The 20,848-nt window shown below is 49.1% G+C and overlaps 2 protein-coding genes across 24 annotated transcripts in view; one reads left to right on the forward strand and one right to left on the reverse strand.

The window, feature by feature from the left end:
* DUSP7 (dual specificity phosphatase 7) overlaps positions 1-6,539 on the forward strand; it is a 330,623-nt gene extending 324,084 nt beyond the window's left edge. For 22 of the 23 annotated variants that reach the window (XR_010475028.1, XR_010475029.1, XR_010475030.1 and 19 more), the window contains 4 exons: positions 847-3,945; positions 4,223-4,267; positions 5,023-5,087; positions 6,343-6,539. The gene's annotated coding sequence lies outside the window, so the exon portion shown is untranslated. Of the gene's footprint in view, positions 1-846; positions 3,946-4,095; positions 4,120-4,222; positions 4,268-5,022; positions 5,088-6,342 lie in introns of those variants that run through there. The other variant, XR_010475049.1, reaches the window with a different exon arrangement.
* Positions 6,540-12,985: 6,446 nt separating this feature from the next.
* TNNC1 (troponin C1, slow skeletal and cardiac type) lies at positions 12,986-19,446 on the reverse strand. Its single transcript, XM_005508854.3, has 6 exons — positions 19,262-19,446; positions 15,438-15,468; positions 15,049-15,195; positions 14,025-14,139; positions 13,780-13,916; positions 12,986-13,161 (listed from the first exon to the last, which is right to left on the reverse strand). Exons 1-6 carry the CDS (start codon positions 19,283-19,285, stop codon positions 13,130-13,132), a joined length of 486 nt encoding a protein of 161 aa, XP_005508911.1. The 5' UTR covers positions 19,286-19,446; the 3' UTR covers positions 12,986-13,129.
* Positions 19,447-20,848: the final 1,402 nt, after the last annotated feature.

Below are 20,848 nucleotides of genomic sequence, written 5' to 3' on the forward strand. Positions count from 1 at the left end.
GTGTCCCTGCTTCTCCAGGTGGCTCCTCAGGTGGCGTATTTGCCATTTGTCCTGGGGACTGTCCATCATCCTCACTCCCCTGCAGCGTGGCCAGCTCGGGCTTACAGCAGAGCCAAGCCCTGTTTGCCCCCAAGCTGGAAACAGCCCCAAAGCTGCCCAAAAGCCACCACGTCCCACCAATGCGAGACATCTTTGGGACCTGCCAGGTGGCTCAGCCCTGCCCCTGCTTGCTGGAGCAGAGGAGGACAGGAAGGTGCCTGTACCCTGCAAAATGTTCTCCCCGATGCAGGCGCGACCCTGCAACACCATGTGGCTTCAATGGTGCCTGTGCAGAGCGAGGAGGGAAGGGAGATGGGTGGTAAGCACCTGAGCTGCCCTGGGGTGGGCATCTTCCTCATGAGCCAGCTGGGACAGCCGAGAGCATCACTGCGCTCACAGCCGAGAGCACCACTAACAGACACCTCTCCTCAAGGGAGCAGATTTTAGGGACACCCCGCACCCTCTGTAGTCCATGTCAAGCAAAGTCAGCTGGGCCCCTGCTAATCAGCACCTGAAATTGTTATCACTGTTTTTGTCCGGTGCGGAGGACACTGTGTACCAGAGGCATTACTAACGGGGGGAGTTACGTTAATTCATTACCCCAAGTCCAAATGTCGGCTCACAGGGTGGGAGGAGGCGAGATTAGAGGCACCTGCTGAAATGTGGTGTCAGCACGAAAGCCATGACGAACCGAACAGATCAATCGGCATAAATGGGCGTGATGCAAAGACATCGAGATAACACAGTTGTCAAAGGCACTGTGAGATTTTTAGATTAACCTATGATTTTTTCATAATTGTTTTACAGCTGGAGTAATTACCATCCTGCTTAATGAAGCGAGCTCCTTCAACAGATGACACTTGGACTAACATGCACTAATTAAGTCTGTAATCACTAAAAGAATGATTGAAGGTTTTGAACTGGCCAGTCGTTCTCAGTAACATCAAAATTAGAGACAACACAGCTCATCAGAGCACAAGAAAATTCAAGGGTTCTTGATCACCCAGTGGTGTACACCAGCCTTGATCCTGCCTTGGATCATCCTTTTTGCCTGATAGCCTCCACTGGTTTGCAGTGGTTTACAAAACTACCCTGAACAGATTACACTCAGGCCCGTAAAATGAATAAACTTTCACTTTTTTTTTTTTAATAATTTGGCTCACGGGTCTTGTATATCACCTGGGCATTATTCAGAGCTTCTCTAATCCCCACCTGTCTGACTGCTTGTCCCATGCAGCCCCAGCAGCAGCTCTGAAAGACTCCAATTGACAGCAATAACTGCAGGGAGACACTGAAAGAACTTGAAAAAGATAGCTGAAACCATAAAATAAACCCTTCCGTTTCTTCCTACGAAGGAAGACTCGGAAATAAGTGAAAAAGATCAAAAGTTTTCATAATCTAATGGCCAAGATAAGGGGACCTAGCAGCGTATTTCTCTCTGCCTTCTGCAGTACAGTGGAAGCAAACATGCCTCTGGGATTCAGTTTTATCTTCCACTGAGCTCAGCTCTTTGGGTTATCAGGAAAGTCAGGCTTTCTCTCTGCTGTTGGCTCTGAAGTGCTGGCCACAGTGACGTCCGAATATTTTCAGACCCTAGCTCACTGCAGGGGAAAGAATTTTAAAAAAACAGAGCTTAAAAAGTCAGAAGTTTACATATCAAGGAGGATTTTGCAGAGAACCTCGTATTCCAGCTGCAAAATGCCTGTAAAAGAATATTGATATTTTGATCTATTTTTACAGTCCTTGCTAATAACAGCTGCCCAGAATGGGGGCAGGGGGGCAGTTAAACCAAATAGATTTCACAACTTAGGTCTTGCTGGAAATTAAGAGAAATAATTGCACTAGATTTCTTTTTCCTGTCTGCCTATTTTCATTTCAGTTTTATCAGCATTATCTGCCTAGCAAGGCTAATCTAATTTTTTCCTCATTTTTCCTGTTTTATAATAGGAAGTGCTTGTTCACAGGTATCCAGACTTGAGGCAGAGTAGTTAATTGCTCTGCAAGCAATCAGTCACCAAAAAAAAAGTCTGGTTCCCTCTTCCATGTACTGGTCCAGGGCCTTTGGTCTCTGGGCTATTTTATCCAATCCGGGTTATTTTAGGCAGTTCGCTCATGCCTCTCATCTTAAAATAACGGCAGTACCGTAAAAAGATGGCAGTATTTTTCCATTCTACCACAATGCAGAAAAGCCTGGGCCTTTTTTGCTCATTTTCAAAGGTTTGCATTTTGAAGCACAGCAACACTGGACCAGAACGCTGCAGTTCGTACATGGATACAACCCAGCAGGCTTGGGCGAGCTCAGACCTTGGTTCCTTGTTCTCCTTTTGCACTCCCCCGTGGGAGATGCCTCAGTCCGTAAACACAGATGTGTCCCTGCGGCATCAGCGCTGGCAGCCACACAACCAGCGCTGGGGCTCCGTGATGGCTGGGTCACAAATCTTCCTGTGTTTGGGGCAGCAGGAGCTGCCCTGAGACTTAATTCCAACCCTCGGCCGCTAGAAACCACATCAACTCCCTTCCCGCCTGGCTGCCCGTGCCCAGTCCTGCCGCCGTCGAAGGAAAACGGCCTCAGTGCTGCGGTTTGGTTGGTGCTTTTGCAGAGCTTCGTTTGTCCATCCCAGTCGTCTTTTTAGTGTCTTTCAGATATTGGTGTTATCTAAGCCTTGGGCTGTGTATTTTGCAGGAGTGAGATGTGAATCTCTCAGGCCAGCGCGGCCGGGCACCGGCACAGCCGGACACAGCACCGGTCACTGTGCCGAGCCGTGTCCAGCCACAGCCACGCCGAGCCTGGGAGGCTGCGGGATTTTGGGGGTCACTGGGGTGGAACAAAGAAATAAACTTAACAGCAGAGTGAATTATAGTGTTAAGCGGCATTCTTTATTTCATCAGTGATGGGGAACACTGGGGATCATCCTCCATAAGTGCTCCCAAGACCGGATGCCCTTGCATTGCTTATATTCACACAATTATTGCATATCGATTACAATTTTTGGAAATTCTTAACATACAATATATCTATACTAAGAAATAATAATGATGATAGTTAAAATCGTTCAGTTTCTTACTTACATCTAATAATTATTAGGTAAATATGAACTAAGCACTCTGCTTCTAAACAATGTATCAGTTAATCTTCTGTCTCCCTCTTGTCATGCAGAAGGATCTAAAACTTGAAAAAATCCCCTTGTTTTGCAGGTGGTCAGAAAGCATTTATAACGTCAATCGGTTAATGATGGCTATGTCTTTTATAACTTAATCACAGTATAAATTAAATTAGCAGCTTCTCTTCAGGGGTGTTCCTGCCAGAGCTGCCAAAGGTCAGAGGTTGGAAACAGAGCCGTTTGTGGCCTTTCTGCAACAGCCTGTCTGCCACGCAAGTAAAGACCAACAGCGTTTAACGGATCCGCTGACAAGAAAATCACCCCCATGCGGTGGCATTGCCCGAGCCCGGCACGCACGGCGGGACGTGCCCGAGCCCGAGCCCGGCCGCGCCGAGGCCCCGCAGCCCGCCGTGCGCGGTGCCACCAGCCGCAGCGGCGCCGCCGGCTCCCCGCGCCACCCGCCTGCGCCGCACGGCCCGGGAGGGGCCATGGTGCTGGGGCCGTGTTTTGGGACGGACCGTGTTGTTGAGGGACCGTGTCTCTGAGGGACCGGGGTCGCCACTTTGCTGGGGCTCGGGTGTTGCGGGGCACTGTTGCTGCGGGTCCCTCCCGACGCGCAGGGCCAGGGCGGGACCGGGAGCCGCAGCCGCCGGGGCCAGTGCAGGGGCGGGAAAGGGCGGCTGCCGGCGGAACCTTCCCCGCTGCAGCTTCTGTTGCGCACCGGAGCGGCGCGGGGTTCCGGTCCGCGGTGCCATTTCCCAGCAGCCCCTGGGGCCCGCCCTTCTCTTCCGGCCCGGTGGCGGCGGTGAGTGTTTCTCCGCGCAGTGCGGCTCCATCTGTGGAATCCGGTTCCATCCGCGCTCCGGGAGTGGCGGCGGCCGGTTCCCCGCGTCCCGCCCGAGCCGGCCCCACCGCGCTGGGAGGGGGCAAGGCCGAGCTTGGCCCTGCGGCGTGGCGGGAGGCGGGGGGGGGCGTCGGGGTCGGTACCGCGGCCGGTCATGGCGGGAGAGCCCCTTTGGGGAGTGGGGCCGGGCCCCACCTCGCGTTCCCGCCCCGCTGAGCGGTGTGTCCTTGTCCCGCAGGTGCAGCCATGGCCAAGTCCAAGAACCACACCACGCACAACCAGTGTAAGCGGGGCCGGGGCGGGGAGGGGAGGGGGCTCGCCCGAGGGGCCGGCGCTGCACCCGCAGAGCGGCTCTCGCCAGCTGTTCGGAGCTGCTCGCTGTGGCAGCTCCGGCTCCGTTATTTTATTTTTTGCAGCGAGATAAGGTGTGGAGGGAAGGGGGTGGTGGTGTGCGGGGTGGGCCGGTGTGCCCCAGAAAAAGAGGGCTCTGCAAGGGTGGGGGTTTGAGTGGGCTCGATGTAGAAATAATATGTAACTAAAAGAAGCAAGTTTCGTATGTTTGAATTAAGCATGTTCCTGAACGGCATTCAGCCCGTTGGTTCTTTGCCATCCAAACATGGCCACAGTGGTAAAATGGTTCTGTTAGGGGCTTTGTCGTCGATGCTGTAAGTCAACAGAGCTCACACGTAGGTTCTGCCTGGTGTTGCACAGTGAACGATGGTGCCCTTTAACACTGAACTAAAGCGACTGAATTTCTTAAGGACTGAGGCCTTTTATTGTGCTAGCGCTGTTGCCATTGGTGTATTATGGGTTAATGAGGAGCCTGAAATCCTTAGATTAGAAACTCATACAGTGCTGAGAGCAAAGTGGACAGAGAGATGAGAATAGAGGTGAGTTCTTAATTTGCATTTGGTTTGTATAGGAGCTTTCTGTTCCACATCATTTTGGTAGAGTCTGCTGGACTTAAAGGAACACTAAGGCAGCTGTTTAATAATAGCAGAAATGGTAATTTAAATTGTTTTCTGGTGTTCCACATAGCCCGCAAGTGGCACAGAAATGGCATCAAGAAACCCAGATCCCATAGATACGAGTCTCTCAAAGGGGTGAGTATTTCTGTTAATATTCCTAGGCTGTTAAACCATGGAGGTTTAACTGAAAAAGGTCCAGTATTTGTAGTATTTTGGCTGACGTCTTCTGCAGACCGAGGCTCATGTTTCATATGGTCAGAACCACTGTGGGTTTCTGTTTCTTCTTTTGCTTTTCTTACATGCAGCTGTGATATTTCTAACCCACATGAAATCTACCCTCATATGTCTATAAAACTGCTTTTTAGTTATCGACCAGTTTTGTCTCTGTCCTGCTCGGGTTGGTGTTAGTAACTGCTGCTTCCGGTGAAACAAAACACACGCAGTTGGATAGCTCTAGTCTGGTTTGAATCCCTCTGCCCTTCAGTAATACTTTACCATATCGTACTAATCCAGAGAATTTCACTCAGAAGATGAGGGGAATTGGCATTTCTGGGTAATACATGTTAAAATGATAGTGTTTTGCTTTTCCAGAGATTAGATGAGTGATATAACAGGATCTTTTTCCACAGCTGAAAGTGAAAACAGGCCACTTTGGCTTTGGGGAGGGTTGTGATTATCATCTTTTTGGATATGACAAAAGCTTCTGCATGACTCGGTGAGGGTTCAGTCCTGCCCCCTCCTGCAGAGAGCCCAGCAGTCTCCAAGTCTGTCTTCTGGCACCGAGTGCCTATGAGTTGAGATGGCAAAATCCTGATACTTGTGACAGTTAAAATGCTGTTTACAGGAAAATGGCTAATATTTCTCAGTGAGACAGTAGCTGATAACTCTGAGAACTAGTCATAGCCATGACAGGATACATTAGCCAGCCATTAGCTGACAAAAACTGGGAGATGCTCTTTTCTGTGCAGGCATTCTCTAAGGTAAAAAGGAGAGGCTTGAGGAAATGGTGTTGGTCTTTGCCCCAGGATTACAGGAGTATGTGCTCACGTGCCAGGGTTGGTTTGTGGTGCTTAAGATCTAGAATGTATTGTGACATGGAAATGAAATTTGTCTTGTTTACAGCTTTACTCAACCTGTCCTTTCTGTATATTTATTGCTGTGGGTTTGGGTTTGTTTGTTTATGGAAATCAAGTGAAATTACCAGCTTAAAAGATGGTTAAAATAATTCAGCTATATAGCTAAAATAATTCTGATGTACAAAATTGGAAAAAAAATTCTGAATTAATCACAGCCAGTATTTAGCAATAATTGGAGCAATCTGGAGAAGTGCATCGTTTTTACATATGTCCTTTCTACACAATGGCTAATTTTTTTTTTCTGATTCTTGTAGGTTGATCCCAAGTTTCTGAGGAACATGAGGTTTGCGAAGAAACACAACAAAAAGGGGCTGAAGAAGATGCAGGCCAACAACGCCAAGCAGGCTGCTCAGCAGAAAAAGGACTGACGTGGTTTAAGACAAAGAATCAGTTTTCCTATTGGCACGTGTGTTACAGCATTTTTTTTAAAATAAAATTTGATGTAACAGAAGTCTTCACCTCCCGAATTTGAAGAGAGCCCTCCAGAAGCCTTGTCTGAGTTGTATTTTAGATGCCAGTTGTGCATCAGGCCTGTGTATAGTGACCAGTGTGTTTATGTTCCCTGGCAGATGAAGCCAGATGGAGGTTTTATGGTGGTGGTGTCAGCCTCCATGTGCACAAAGTACAGCCGTTCCTTCCTCAGTGCTGTTCTGCCGTGATGGTTGGTACAGGCCATGAGCACTTAGTAGTTCCAAGCCTGTTTTCAAGTTGTGAAATGATTATTGAGTGAAGTTCAACAATTTAAACAAGAAACAACTTGTTTCTTTTCATACCAACTGAAGCAAGTGCTGCCTGGACTCTTAGGTGACAGTATTCTGTACAGGTGAAGTTATTTGTGATACTGGCGTGGATGTTCAGAGTTCTCGCATATCACCGTGTTTATGATGTCCCTCATGCTGTTACAGCAAGGTGAGATTTCCAAGGGCTGTTACATGTCTGCTGGTGTACTGTCTGGATATGGTAGTTACAGCTACAGGAATCCTGAAAAATGGGATTATTTGGAGTGCTAGCTGTGGTGTTTGAGATCAGAGCAATTGGTGTTAGAAGTGGTGTGTGTTGTATTCTGAAATACTTGAAAGTGTTGAAGTGCTACTGGAGCTACCATGGGAATATGCAAGGTTATAGGATAATATAAAATATCTTTTTTTTTCATAGCTACTGTATTTTAGTGGAGATATTCTAGTAGCAAAAAGTACTTACCTGATGGAATGTCCTGACTGGTGAGATCAGGGGAGTAACATTCAAAAGCCTGAGAGTTCCGTTGACAGGGTTTTGTTACGGTTGTCCTGTAGATCAGGAGGGGACCTCACTCTCCAGGTCCCACCAGCCAGCAAAGCTGGTTCAGGAGCCACCTTTTTTTTTTTATTTTTTTTTAATTTTTTTTTTTTTTAATTAGTGAAATGAGCCACCTGTTGAAATACAACAAACTGTTCCTGAAATTGCAATGCCAGCACTTGTCCACCCGGTGGTGTAAATTCACAAATCTACAGAAGGCCTGGAAGTTTGCAAGTGTCTTCTGACTTTGCAGTGTGGCAGCAGATCATGTCCTGGATTTTAAAAATAATAGTCAACTAAAACATTCAGTTAATGTAATTGCTTTAATAGCTTAGCCAACATCCAAAATGCAATGTTATTTTGAAATAAGTTAAATATTTTAAATTCTTGAATTCACAAGTCTTTTCCCAGTTCCCCCTATTTGCTAACTCAAAAATCAGGTGTCAAGGGCTCTTGAAGTCTGAGGGAAGTCAGCAACCCCCAACTGTCTGACTCCTGCTGTGTGTATCTCTTGGACTATTGTGGATATTGACAGTTGTCAGCCAAAAGAACTTTAATGCTGTGCAGGAGCAGCGTGCTGGCTGGGAGGGGTGCTGTGCTGGAGGGATGTGCAGTCACAGGGTTGATACCACCTGCTGGAGTCTGCTAAATAGTCAAGACAAAAAGGTTGTCTGGTCACTCCTGCCCTCAGGACAGGCAGGAGGCCAAGAAGTGAGAGGTTCCTAGTGGTGGTAATCCTCCCCAGAGTGGTTTTTTTGCCACGTAGTAGGTCATCCAGAGATAAGTCCACAATGCTTAAATCCCAGCAGCCTCAGTGGTATCTGAGTGTGTGTTAGTATTGGAGGTCTTGAGCTGTGTGGCTCGTGCTGTCCTTGCTTGAGCGAGTTTGTCTACAAAGGCAAGATAGGACAGCTGTGCTTCAGGTGATACACCTCTGGCAGCCTGGACCCCTGGCCCAGAGCTGCTGGGCAGCCCATTGCAGCCGTTGTCAGGGCTGGCAGAGACACCTCACATGGGGAGGTGTCCCCTGGGGTTGCTGCTGGTGTTGGAGGAGACTGGCTGGTCCAGCTGTGTAGGTGAAGGTCAGTCTGCTGCAGATGTGCATTGTAACAAGAAGAGTGAAAGAAACAGAGGACTTTTTGTTTGTCTTGCTGTACCTTCACCTCTGTGTTTGCGGATATCCAGACTGGTTTAAGTTCTGCATATGAAAGCTCTAGCCCTAAGGCTTTCTTATCTAGGAAGGGATTTCATCTTGAAACCCTCTTGACGTCTCCCCCAGAGTGCTTGTGCTGTGAGAGCAGTTCACCCACAGGCTGCGGTTTGAGGGAAGAGAGGCAAGGGTCAGGCTGAGAACAGGATGTTGGGTTATTAAGGAGAAATGGAGCGGGATTTGAGCTCCCTGTGGCTCCAGGCAGTTCCCCCAGGCCTGCCTGCAGAGCAGCCTCTTCATCTCACTGCCCTTCACGCTGCCCTTCAGTGGGACGGCTTCCCAAATATGGGCTTGCTGACTTTCCGACCAAAATAGCGGCTGCGTGACAAAATGCAGCATGGAAGAACGTAACCTTAATCCAGGCATCATTGTGTAGCAAGAGACAGGAATTTTGTGAGCTTCCACAGCAGCTCGGTGTCAGGTTTGTTGTTGTCTGCTCCCTGCACACATGGTGGTCCCACAGGACATGCCTGGACATTGGTTGATCATCTGTTGTGTTTTCTAACCCTGTGACAGCTCACTCAACAACTTCCCTCCTTGTGGTAGAGGTTGCCTCAGCCCAGATGGAAAAGCTGTGGAGGGGAGTCTGTGCTGACATGGCCTTCTGGTGTGTCTTCATCCTCTTTTGCTTGTCTTGTGAAATCATTTCAGTTCTCTGTCTTGATTTCTGTTGGTCAAGTGAGGCTGAAGATCTTTTTCAGGAGGATTACATATTCAGAGCCCGGGAGACGGAACTGGCAGCTTAGCCCCGCTTGAAACTATTCCCATCATGTTGAGCTCTGTCATCTTTGACATTTAAAAACTTCAAAACTCTGATGATTAAGTCCTTGGAAGCTGATGAGCTTGAGGGTGTGTCTCTACTACTGCTGTACATCAGGTTATACATTTTGTGCTTGCTGCTGCCGTACGTTGTGCTTGCTGCAGATGATTTATCCTCTTTGCAGTTAAGAGGACTCGGTATCAGGTTTTAGCTTGGCTCCTTTTTTCCCTTCTTCGATTAAAAAAAAAAAAAAGGGGGAAGCAAAGGGCATGTAACCAAATACTGAATCAGCTCATCTGGCAAAGGTGAGCTGTCCTGCTGAAAGCCAAGAGCAAGGAACTGAGGAGAAACTGAAGCACTGCAAAAAGTTCGGATGGGGCAGAGTGTTCACTGGGAATGTTGGTGTTCACAGTGAAAATTGAAAGTAGGGCTGGCTGTGTGTTGCACCTTCCCCCTTCACCATCTTTCCGTAGTGTGTTCAGGCAAGAAGCAGTGAATGGAACATGAGTTCTGCTTTGCCCAAGTTTCAAGGCTGTTGCAGGTGTGGCCACACAACAGGGTGAAATGTGCCTTAGCTCACGTTATATTGCTGCTGCCCTGATGGCAGATGTGTAACTGGGCGAGCTGTAGAGGTTTTGTTAAGGGGATGAGTACAAAATGTCCTCGCATCTTCCTGCAGTTGGTTCACACAGCAACGTTTTACTAAGGGCTGAAGAGAGGCCTTGAATGTGTTGGAAAAGCTGCAAACCTGGGTAGGAATTAAATCCACTTTAAATCCATTTAAAGTGTGCAGAGCGAATGGCCTGAGAGCTGTGGCTGCGTCCGGTGGCACGGGCTGCTGTCACCTGCCAGCACAGCTCCTGCTGGAGGGCTATGAGCACACAGATCTGGGGACTGGTTTAGAGGGTAGTAAATGGGTTATCACCTGATTGGGTTAAAAAAAAAAATGGATACATGATTCAAAAGATCTTTGCTTTATTTAAGTAGTACTTGTGGATATATGTCATGTTCCTTAAAGGCTTCTGGCACCAAAGCTTCAATACATGTGCGGGGAAAACTGCAGGTCTGTTTGGAATTGCATAGGTACCGGGACTCCTCTGGGTGGTTTTCATTCATTATCAGCACATCTTCAGGCACATCCCCTCTGTGGAGGCTTCAGCCAGGCTGATCCTTTACTAGTTACTAGTTTTTTGGCCATCTAACCCACTCGCTGACCTGTCATGTCAGATTCCTAAAGCAGTTGTTCCTGTGTTTTAGCCAACAGTGAAATGCACCCGCAGCACCCCACCCCCTGGCATTTGCTGCCTTCCTCCTGGAGGAGAGTCGGTGTGTTAACACAAACAGGTCTTGCAGCAGTTTTTCTGACTTCACTCACAATGTGCTGACCTGCTTCCACCTCTGGTCGAAGGGTTTTAAAAGCCCGAATAGGCCCCAGTGTGTCAGCTCTTCTAGGGTCAAATTTCAGCTGCTACAAGGCCTCGGTCCTCTTCCTTTCCAACCACCACTTTCCCTGTTTCACTTTCAGAAAAGAGCAGGTAGGCAGCAAGGCCAAGTGGTGCTGCTGCCTGTGCCTTTGAACCAAGGGGGGGAGAGCTGACACACGTGGCCGAGTGGCTCTGTGCAGCCGTCCTTTTCCCTGGGATCACAGCAAGGGTCCAGGCCTGTCCCCAGGCTACCAAGGTGGCTGAAGGAAGGGGGTTAAGCTGGGAAAGTTCCTGATTTATTTTCTTTTTTTCACTTGTTCAGTCTTTAGGGAGGCAAGGCCTATCAGTAAGCAGTGGTGAATATCTTGGAGATGTTCCTGTTGGGTGTTGGGATCTGGTCAGGACAGAGGAAGGTGATGGGACTGGTGGTGATGCCTGCTGAGATGTGATGTGAGCGTGTGGGTTGCCCATGGGTTGGATGGCCATGGCCATGGGGAGAGCTGTCGTCACCCTGGCTCGTGTTCAAAGCCCAGGTATTTGCACCTCTGTGAAGGTGTCCAGGCCTGGGGTAAAACATTTAAACTGTGTCCTCAGAAGCAGATCTCAGTGGGAAATGACTTCTGCTGCTACACTGGGGAGGTGGAAAAGGATTATTTTTTTATCTCTAGGCTATGGATTCATTGGAAACAAAGACAGGAACACTCAGGAACATTTCCTGTCATGGGGTTGTCTGACCAAACACATTTCTGTGTTTGTTGGCTTCTGGTGTGCCTGTAGTTCCGCTGAATCAGCGGAAGTTATGACATCAAGGGCTTGGAACCCTCAGGGAGACCCCTCTCAGCAGGACTTGCAGATGTTTGCTTTAGGGGTGTTCCCAAAATACCCTGGGTTTTAAGGAAAATCAGCTGCTTGAGCTGGCGCATTCTTTTTATCATTTTCTCTGATGTTATAAGCCCTGGTTGGGCAAAACATTTGGTGCTGGTTGTCCAGGGGAAAGACACAGCTGGGTCCTTCCAAACAACTGATGGCTGTTTTCACCTCGAGCCCTGAATTACAATGTTTCATTATTGCTATAAATGACAGCGTGTGTCACATACAATACAGCTGCTCAGGGTGTTATTTTCCTGAGGTGAAACAATAAAAAAGCTGGTTTGAGGAGAAGAGGCAGAGGGATGGTGCAGCAGGCCCGAGGACATGGACTTGGCGGCACATTTGCCCAGGGCTGAGGGCAGCATCGCTGGGGCTCGCACCAGCTCGGTCTCTTGCCTTGAGCTGCCAATGTTTGTTTTGCTTGGGTAAACGTTTGATTTTAGCAACATGACTGCAATGTGTGAGCTGTGCTGGGACTGTAATTCAATGGGAGGAGGCAGCTATGTGCAAGGAGAGCTGCTAATGCCATAGGAATGCCACGCTTCCTTGGGACAGGAGAAGATGGCACCCAGGGCCCCCAGAGACACCATGGCTTGTCCTCCTTGGCCCTGCTGTCACCCTGTGCCTGGGGCCAGGGCCCAAAGTAGGGTCGTGCCTTGCTCAGAGCCCCTGTGGCCCCAATGGATGGGATTTCTGAGAGGAAACTGGGTGTTTCAGTTATTGCAGTGAAGCTCCCACCCAGGGCTGCTGGAGGACCATGAGGTGCCACACAGCCGCCAGTGCCTGCCTCCCCCCGGGCAGGGTGAGGTGGGAAAGAGGTATCCAGTCCAGCATAGGAATGGCTTTTATTCACATTTCCAAAGAAAATAGAGATATTTCTTTTTGCATGCGTCACAGGGAGGCCATGAGGGTGGCGGGGAGGAGGAAGCGGTGTCCCTTCAGGACAACTGGGACAGGAACAGGGTGTAGATTAGGTGTCCCTTGCCCAGGGATTTTGGTGGGTGATGGCATAAGTGATTGTTAATTCTCATTTTGTCACTAAAATGCTGCTGATGCTCTAGTTAAACCAGCAGGCACCGCTGCCAGCTCCTGAGTCCAGCACCAGCTCCTGCTGCCCTCACCACGGTGGGGGCAAGGAGGTGCAACGTTGCAGCTCCTCACCAAGCACCCATGGCCCTGTTGGCCAGGGGTTGCCCCTAGGCTGGTGGCAAAATACCTCTTTGGAGGCTTTAAGGTCCAGCTGTGGAGTCATCTTCCCAGATGTGATTCAAGGGTGCTTGACATGGCTCCCATTAGTCATGAGCACACAACCAGGGTGAAGCTCTCCCTAAACCTTCAAGGAATGACCATCCGAGGCACTCGGTAATAATGCATTTTATTTTCCTGATGGCCACCCTTTTCAGCGCTCAGTCTTCATGCCGGTAGCCGGGGGGCTTAGCCAAGGAGATGAGAAGGAGAGCTGGAGGGGTTAGGAGATTAGAGCTGTCGATCTCGCCTCAGATTTATTCAACTCCCTTCATAAACTCCAGGAACTCTGCCAAGGGGAAGACATCGGAGACAAGCAGTGTGAGGTGGGACCAAAGTGCCCTCTCAGCTGCCAAGTGTGCTCTTGGCAGCTTTCCCCAGCCCCGTCTCCTCTTCCATCCCCCCCCAATGTGCGAGAGGCTGAGGGGGAATGGCTACCACTCCTCTGGCCGTGGCAAGCACTCCTCGTGACTCCCACTGGAAATGTCACCGAAGCCCAGCATCACCCCTCAGCTGCCACCAAAATGCCGGAGGTGAGCACGTCAGCAGCAACACGGCCATTGGCTCAGCTTGGAAATGGTCTGGGGCTCATTTCAGCAGCATCTCATTTGAAGATACAGCCCTTCAGCCCCGGTGCTTGTGTTTAGGGGGCAGGAGGGGATGGGCAGGGCTCCTCAGTGCAGGCTGGCTTTCAGAGCATAGGGAGAGTTAAGGGAGCCCCAGGCTCTTGCTGGCATTTCACAAGCCTAAGGAACCCCCATCCCTGTGCAAACAGGGGCTGCAGTCAGGTGCATTGCCCAGCACTGCCTGCACAAGCTCATGCCCATCCCTGAAGGCAACAGAGATCGCAGGAGCTGCCCGGGGGATGCTCAAGGGCTCAGGAGCAAACCGCACACAAGACCCCTACCATCATAGTCAATCCTGCCATCATTGTTTTTATCCCCATCTCTCATCAGTTCTTCTATGTCGTCCTCAGTGATGGTCTCTCCCGTCGCTTGCAGCATGATCTTTAGCTCCTCGAGGTCGATGTAGCCATCAGCGTTTCTGTGTGGGGACAGAAGAGCTCAGCAATGGACTGACACGCTGGGGAGGGGGAGGCAGGGCAGGTGCACCTCTCCCACTACCCCACCATGCTGCAGTCATGGCTCTTACTTATCAAACATCCTGAAAAGATCTGAGAGTTCCTCTTCTGTTTTTCCTTTGCTGTCATCTTTCATACACCGGACCATCATAACAAGGAACTCATCAAAGTCTACAGTGCCGCTGCCTGCAGGCAGAACAAACGCCATCAGTTGGTGCTAGGGTGGGTGGATGGGCAACACCAAGCAAGAGATCACACTGACCTTTAGTAACCAAGGAGCTAAACTGAGGAGAGCAGCCCTACAGCAAGAGACAGCTTTCAGGACACTGGCATTAAGTGACTGAGGCCATGGACTGAATTAATCATGGAATTTTTACCTTTTGTGATCATTTTACCAAGGCAAAACGAAACAAAAGTCCTACTAGAAACAGCACTGACAAATGGAAATTCCTGCTATAGAGACACCTGTGCATGATAAAAGCTCCGGAAGGCAGGTATTGATGCAGTGTACGTGTGCACCAGCAGTACAGTTTTGTGGGGGTTTTTTGCCTAATTTTTAACTTTCTTTTTTTATTTTATGATTGTTTGGCATGGTGTTTTTGCCTAACTGGCACACAGTGCATTTTGTTGTGTGTGATCACTGGTACACTGATTTAACCAAGATTGACTTAATACGTATGTGTACACTTTGAGCAGTGACAGACTTTCCTGCTGATAGAAACCTGTAACTGTGGCATTTCTGAAATGGCAATTGCCACATTCAGCCTGTATTTTCTGCTTTTAAAGGGATGCATGCAATTTCAGAGTATCTGTAATCCCTCAAAATCAGCTCGAGCAACCTGGTCATTATAGGAATAATAATTTTTATGGTTTCTCTTTGCCTGGATGTTTCCTGAAGAAAGTGTGCTAAGTTTGGTGTCTGGTGTCCTTCAAAATTGCAGCACTGCAGGTTGCTCCCCACAGGCTGTGGTTGTCCCCAGCACATATCCTGCCTGCAGTGTGCAACACTGAGTGCTCCCAACCCGCACAGTGCCCCCCACACCTTTGGACATGGGGACAGTCCTTGGGAGAGAAGAATAAATCCACATCTCTCACCATCCTCATCCACCTCGTCTATCATCTCCTGCAGCTCCTCTGGGGTGGGGTTCTGCCCCAGCATCCGCATCACCTTCCCCAGCTCCTTGGTGCTGATGCAGCCATCCTCTGCCCCCAGCACGAAGATGTCAAAGGCAGCCTTGAACTCTGGGGAGAGAGGGAAGAGGCGATGTGGGGGTCTTGCCCCACATCTTGAGCCCACGGGTGGGCAGCCCTGGGGCAGAGGCTTCATCCCAGGCACAGCCTCCCGGGTGCATACACCCCAGAACTGCCCAGGCTGGGCACCGACTGGCCAAAGCATTTTCTGGGGTGCAGCTGCAGAGGCAGGCTGGGCTACCGGCTGGGGAGCTCGTCTTTAGGCTGAAGTGTCAGGCTGAAGATGCACCTACCATTTTTTTGCTCTTCTGTCAGCTGTTCAACCTGTAAGGAAAACAGAAAAAACAACTCATTTTTCTTACTCAGCATTGCTAATGGTTAAAAGGTAAGGTTATTTGTTCAACAGCCTTTGCAAAGGGCAACCAGGCCTCACAAGAATCACTCTTGTGACTATGGGATACACAACCAGTGGGGTTTTCATATCACAACTTCTTGCAGTCTAAGAGATTCTTCCTCTTAAAATAAAAAAAAAAAGTATTTCCCAACTCCTTTGAAACAAGCATTATTGCTCTGGGCCGGCAGCATCTGTAGCCTTTGCACAGGCAGGCGAGACCCACTGGGAAAACCTTTTGCCTCTACCAACCATTTAGGGATAATTTCTATTTGCTTCACAGAGGGATGGCTGTGCAGCTGAGGACTGAGGCCAGGTTGGATGTGGGAGATGCTGGAGAGGTCTCTGGGGAGGGAGAGGTGGACAAGACCATCCCCAGTAATTGTTTTTCAGCCCTACATTGAGGAAACTCTCTGCACTATCCAAAGCATTAGGCACTGGTTTACTTCCAGCCAAGTCAGTGTTCCTTACAAAGGTTTCTGTCTCTGCAGGAAGCTGCTATTCCCTTTAGCCTGTTTTGGGTACCTCCCCAAAGAAATGGCCCACAGAGCCATTAGGCGTTAGCCAAAACAGGCTGGCAGATTGTTCCCAAACCCTACCATCCATCTTTCCTGGCAGGTGACCAGTGGGAGCTTATTAGTTAGCATCAAGAAATTAAAATAATCAATGAGCAGAGCAAAGAGGAATCAATCAGCTCTGTGTCATGCCTCTTTAAGGGTGTTTCTCTCCTTGGCTTCATTCCTGCCTGCAGGTACCGCTTATCTGAAGTTGCTGACCCTACCACCATGTCCAACTGTCCTTTCAGCAGCACCTGTTAAAACACTGACGTGACCCTAGCCAGGACTTACCTCTGCCTGTGCAGAGTGTGCCTGACCCCACTCATGTCCCCTTACTACCTTCTCCATGCCCCATGTGAGCAGCCCTCTATGCCCATCTCTGCTGGGTTTCGGTCAGGGCAGAACCCGGCACTTGTGGCACCCTGTCTTTGAGGGAAGGCAGATGCTTTTGCCCCAAAGAGGAGTGGTTTTGCAAAAAAACAGCTGGAAATCCCTCCTGCTTGCAGCAAGAGGCAGGGAAAATGCTTTTTTTTTAGCAGGACAGAGCCTGAAGTAAGTGGGCAGAGAGCCTCATCCCACCCCCACGCATCAGGAGGTGAAGACTTTGGAGCCAGAGAGCTCAAAGGATGGCGGCAGGATTGCCTTTGCAGGAGGAAAGCCAAGCCCACGGTGGCCCTGGCACTGCAGGCAGGCAGCTGCCAGCCCTTTGTGCTATTGTTTGGACAGAGCGAGGGCTCCCTCGGCCGATGTCCACGGCCACTTGGGTAACCTGACCCTCTTGGTGCATTCTCTATTTATAAGTCTGGGTGAGAGAGGTGCTGGAGATAACGATGAGCTCCCCGATTGTTCCCAGGCTTTGGTATTTATCCTTGCAGCCCTTTATCTGGACACTTGTCCCTGGCACTGTTCTTAGTGCCCCTTAACAGAGCCCCAAAATGTTCCTAAAATAGCTTTGTCTTTGTACACCCTTATCTAGGCATGAGTGGGCAAGATGAAAATCCATTGGGTTCTCTGGCTGCCCATAGGGAATTTGGCATAAATACAACACTAATATATGCCATCAGCATGCAGCAAAAAGCCTTCACTTTTGAAGCTTCCTTGACTACTGAAATGATAGCTGTAGATCTATGCTCTATGTAAATTAAATGCAATGTAACTATAGAGTGACACTTCTACCACAGAGATGTCTTGAGCTGTTTATAGTGTCCTCTGGACATGGCTGCTGTTTGCAGCTTCATTCCTTTTTTCCCTCCACATCATTGCAGGGATGGGTTTCTCTAGTTGTGCTGTGGGAAGGTGAGCACTGAGCTCTCAGCACTGTGGCAGCCGTGGTAATGCCAAGTCGGCTGTATTCTGCTTTTTTCAGCTCTCCTCTTTATCCCATGTTTCCATTTGAAGTCAAACAGGGAAGCTGAAGTTCTTTAATTTTTTTCCAGGTAAATGTTTTATTACAGTTAAAGTCTTGGGGAACAGATCCATAAAAAGCTGTTTATCTCATCTGTGCCAGGCTTGGACTTGTTTTGCCTTGTAGAGGTGCTGGCAGTTAACGCCCAGAACTCGAGCTCTACATTTACCAGTGTGCCCCAGCTTCAAACCAACAGCAAAATCCTTACTGAAATCCATAAGGTCTTTTCCTGGCCCATTTTCCTGGTCAAGGGCTCTATGTTTGGGGTAAGTTTTCAGTGTCTGAGGTAGGAATTTTTGAGTTGTTCTCTATCACTACAGTTTCTTTTTCTGAGCTAAATTCCTCCATGGTCCAACTCTGCTAAAGCCCACAGGCTTCGGGTGGGGATGAGCTTCACCTGTGGATTTTGCCCATTTCTGAGGCAGAGATTTAGAGAGAGGCTGGAGCTTGCGGGTGGGGAACACTTTATTTTTGGGGCTCTCTGCCCGCGCTGCCCCAGCTGATGGACAGACCCTTTTGGTATTGCCGGCTGCAAAACACTTCAGCCTTCCTCCCTAATTATAGGCATGAGGTCCATAAACAATGTGGAGAGGACCTGTGCCTTGAGTCACAAAGAACATATTTAATTAAAAAGCTTAATTAGAGAGGCCTGGACTTCCTTTGACTTTACAGGTCACATTTTTCTCCCTTTTTGGGATGTTGGTTGGGGGACTCAAATTGTACAGCCTTTCCTGAGCCTTTTCACACTGTTGGGATCACTCGGGGGTTTCCATTTCACAAGGTTCAGGGCAGACCAAGGGACAGGAGAGGTGCAAGCATTTAGTTGTTTTCCTCAATTATGCATCAAGCAATGTCTTTCTCCCCTTTAAAAACCTTGGAATTAAAATAGGACTTGTATGATGTATTTTCTCTGCTCTTGGTTAAAATAAAATCTGATCAACTATGTTGTTTTTTTAAACCACCAAAAAGCTCTTAACTCCAGTTGAAGGGACACAGTAGCAACCCATGCAAACCAGAATCTATTTTCATCCTTATTGCATCTGCATATCACTGTCCGTCTAAGTAACAAAACAATGCAATGTCCTCATTACAGATGAAATAGTTTGGGTTTACACAGTGAGCACAGCGTGCAGCTGTGTAAGTTAAAATAGCCGGTAGGATGCTCTGCGTTCCCCGGGAGCATACCTCACATTCTGGATTTCTGCAGAGCAGACACCAGGAGCCGCAAAGCAGAGGAGGATATTTGGAAATAACTTACAAAAGCCAAGGGTTATTCTAAAAGTCTCTCAGAAAAATATGCAGCTGAGGAAGGGGGAAACATAGCATCGGCAGAATTACAAAGCACCAGAAAGAAGAGGGTGAGGTTTAACCCGTACAAATAGTCTTCATTTCATGGGAAATGCTGCTCTGCTTTGTCTGCGCTAAAACTGACAGCCAACTCTCATACTTTCAACATTTTGTTGAGATTTATAACTTCACCTACAGGCCATCTCCCTGCCTTATCATGGGGAGCCAGAGGGGTAATTGTAAATAATTTAGCAGCACAGTTGAGGGTTTCACACTTATGAGAAAACCCTCAGAGCCACCAGTGGGAAAGGTCTCTGTCCTGGATGATGATGTTGACTAAAACATATCACTCTATAATTATTTCTTATTTGTGTTTCTCCATTGAATTAACTCACAGCTGTGGGAAATTTACTATAAAATCCCTGGAAACCATTTAATTCCCCCCACAAAAGCACAGCCCCCAAGGGAGGCACTTACCGCTGCCTTGTAGATGTCATCCATGGCTGGAGAGGGTGGACAAGGAGCCTGGGGACGTCACAGCCACGCTCTGCCAGCGCTGCCCCCGCCAGCCCGGCTGATATAGGGGGCTGCCCGCCCCCAGGGGATGTGACCAGCCCACCGACAGCCCCGCACGCCCGTCCCCATCCCATCCATCCCTGTCCCCACAGGAATGCTTCGCCTGCGTGCCTTGGGACGAGGACACTGCCGAGCCTGAGGCTGGCACGTCCGGGGACAGCCCCAGCCCCACTCCGGGGCAGCTGGAGCTTTCCTCGTGACTTTGATAACAGAACAAGAGAGCCCTTTCAGCTGGATTTCGGCAAGACCCTTGCAGATATATTGCAGTATTTGGCTGTCCTGACTGGATACGTGCCACCGTGTCCCCTCCACCTGCCGCATGTTCCCCCCCGGAAGTTGCATTAGAAAGATTATACTGTGCCTAATTAAACTGGGTAATATGGGAAAGGCATGCCTCCCAAAATATCCCTGCCCAGCAGCAAATGGCCCAAGGAGGTGTCGGGGGCTCCCTATCCCCACACCCATGGGGGCGTGTGCTGCCATGGGACATGCGGTCAGAGCCGATGGTCTCGTAGGGGCTGATGCCGCATGTGTGCGGGCACTGAGGCCAGCAGAACGTGTGGTCCCAATGCTGCAGCAGGGAGAAGTGTGGAGGCAGATGGAGCTTTGCCTCCATTTTCTACATTTAGCTGGGGCTGCAAAATGCGGGGAGGTGGGGCACGGGGGGAGTCTGGCTGTCAGTTGTGCTTGATTTCAGGGATAATTCCCAGTCCTTTAGGAAATCGGGACACTTCACCCAACCAGTGAGCTGAGTGCCCACTGCAAATGGGGAAAATCTACGCTCATGGTTTTACCGTGGATTTAGCCCACCACGCTAGAGAGTAAAACACACCAAAGGCCTCCAAGCGATGACCAGTGTTTTCTCAGTGCAGGGAAAAGCGTTTTAATTCACAGCAACCAAAGCAAAAACCTCTCCTTTTGGTGATTCAGGACTCCCTCTTGTGTCCAAAGGATGTGTCCGGCATCTCAGGGTGTGAAGTCTCATCTCCAGCTCGCTCATATCGGTGTTAGCTAGCAAAATGGAAAATATTAATGCAGCTGTTAGTTTCCCATCTCTTCTAAAAAACCCTTCTCCCTTTAAGAGAAATCACGTTGCATGCAAAAACCTGCTGTCCCTATGTGATGCCTCGCTGAAGGCGAGTTCACCAGAGACCTGTGGTGGTGTCAGCATGAAGTAAGGGCTCAGGTGAGCGCAGCACCACGTCCCCACACCGCGTCCTCCCAGGTTTTGCAACCATGAAAGATTAACTTGCTACAGAGTCTGCTGGGAACTGCGGTCCTGTGGGTTTCTGCTGGCTTTGATTTACCCAGGCTTCAGCCGGGCTCTGCCTCTTCTCAGCACGAGCATGGCAGATGTAATAAAAATGAAAACAGTTACATTTAAGGAATTAAGTGTTGAAGTATGTTAGGCTTCGGAACGGGAACATATTAATATTTTGGTTACCTTGAACAGAGAAAAGCCAGAAAAGGCTGTGAAGGCTAGTAATT

This window comes from Columba livia, chromosome 10 (genome assembly GCF_036013475.1).
Source record: "Columba livia isolate bColLiv1 breed racing homer chromosome 10, bColLiv1.pat.W.v2, whole genome shotgun sequence".
Taxonomy (NCBI): domain Eukaryota; kingdom Metazoa; phylum Chordata; class Aves; order Columbiformes; family Columbidae; genus Columba; species Columba livia.

What these genes read in the sequence shown, in the direction of transcription:
- TNNC1 (XM_005508854.3), bottom strand. Translation starts at nt 19,285, where the DNA reads ATGGATGACATCTACAAGGCAGCG. An exon ending in GACAGAAGAGCAAAAAAATG is followed by an intron (nt 15,196 to 15,437) that starts GTAGGTGCATCT and finishes CTCTCTCCCCAG; the next exon opens with AGTTCAAGGCTGCCTTTGAC. An exon ending in CTTTTCAGGATGTTTGATAA is followed by an intron (nt 13,917 to 14,024) that starts GTAAGAGCCATG and finishes GTCCCCACACAG; the next exon opens with AAACGCTGATGGCTACATCG.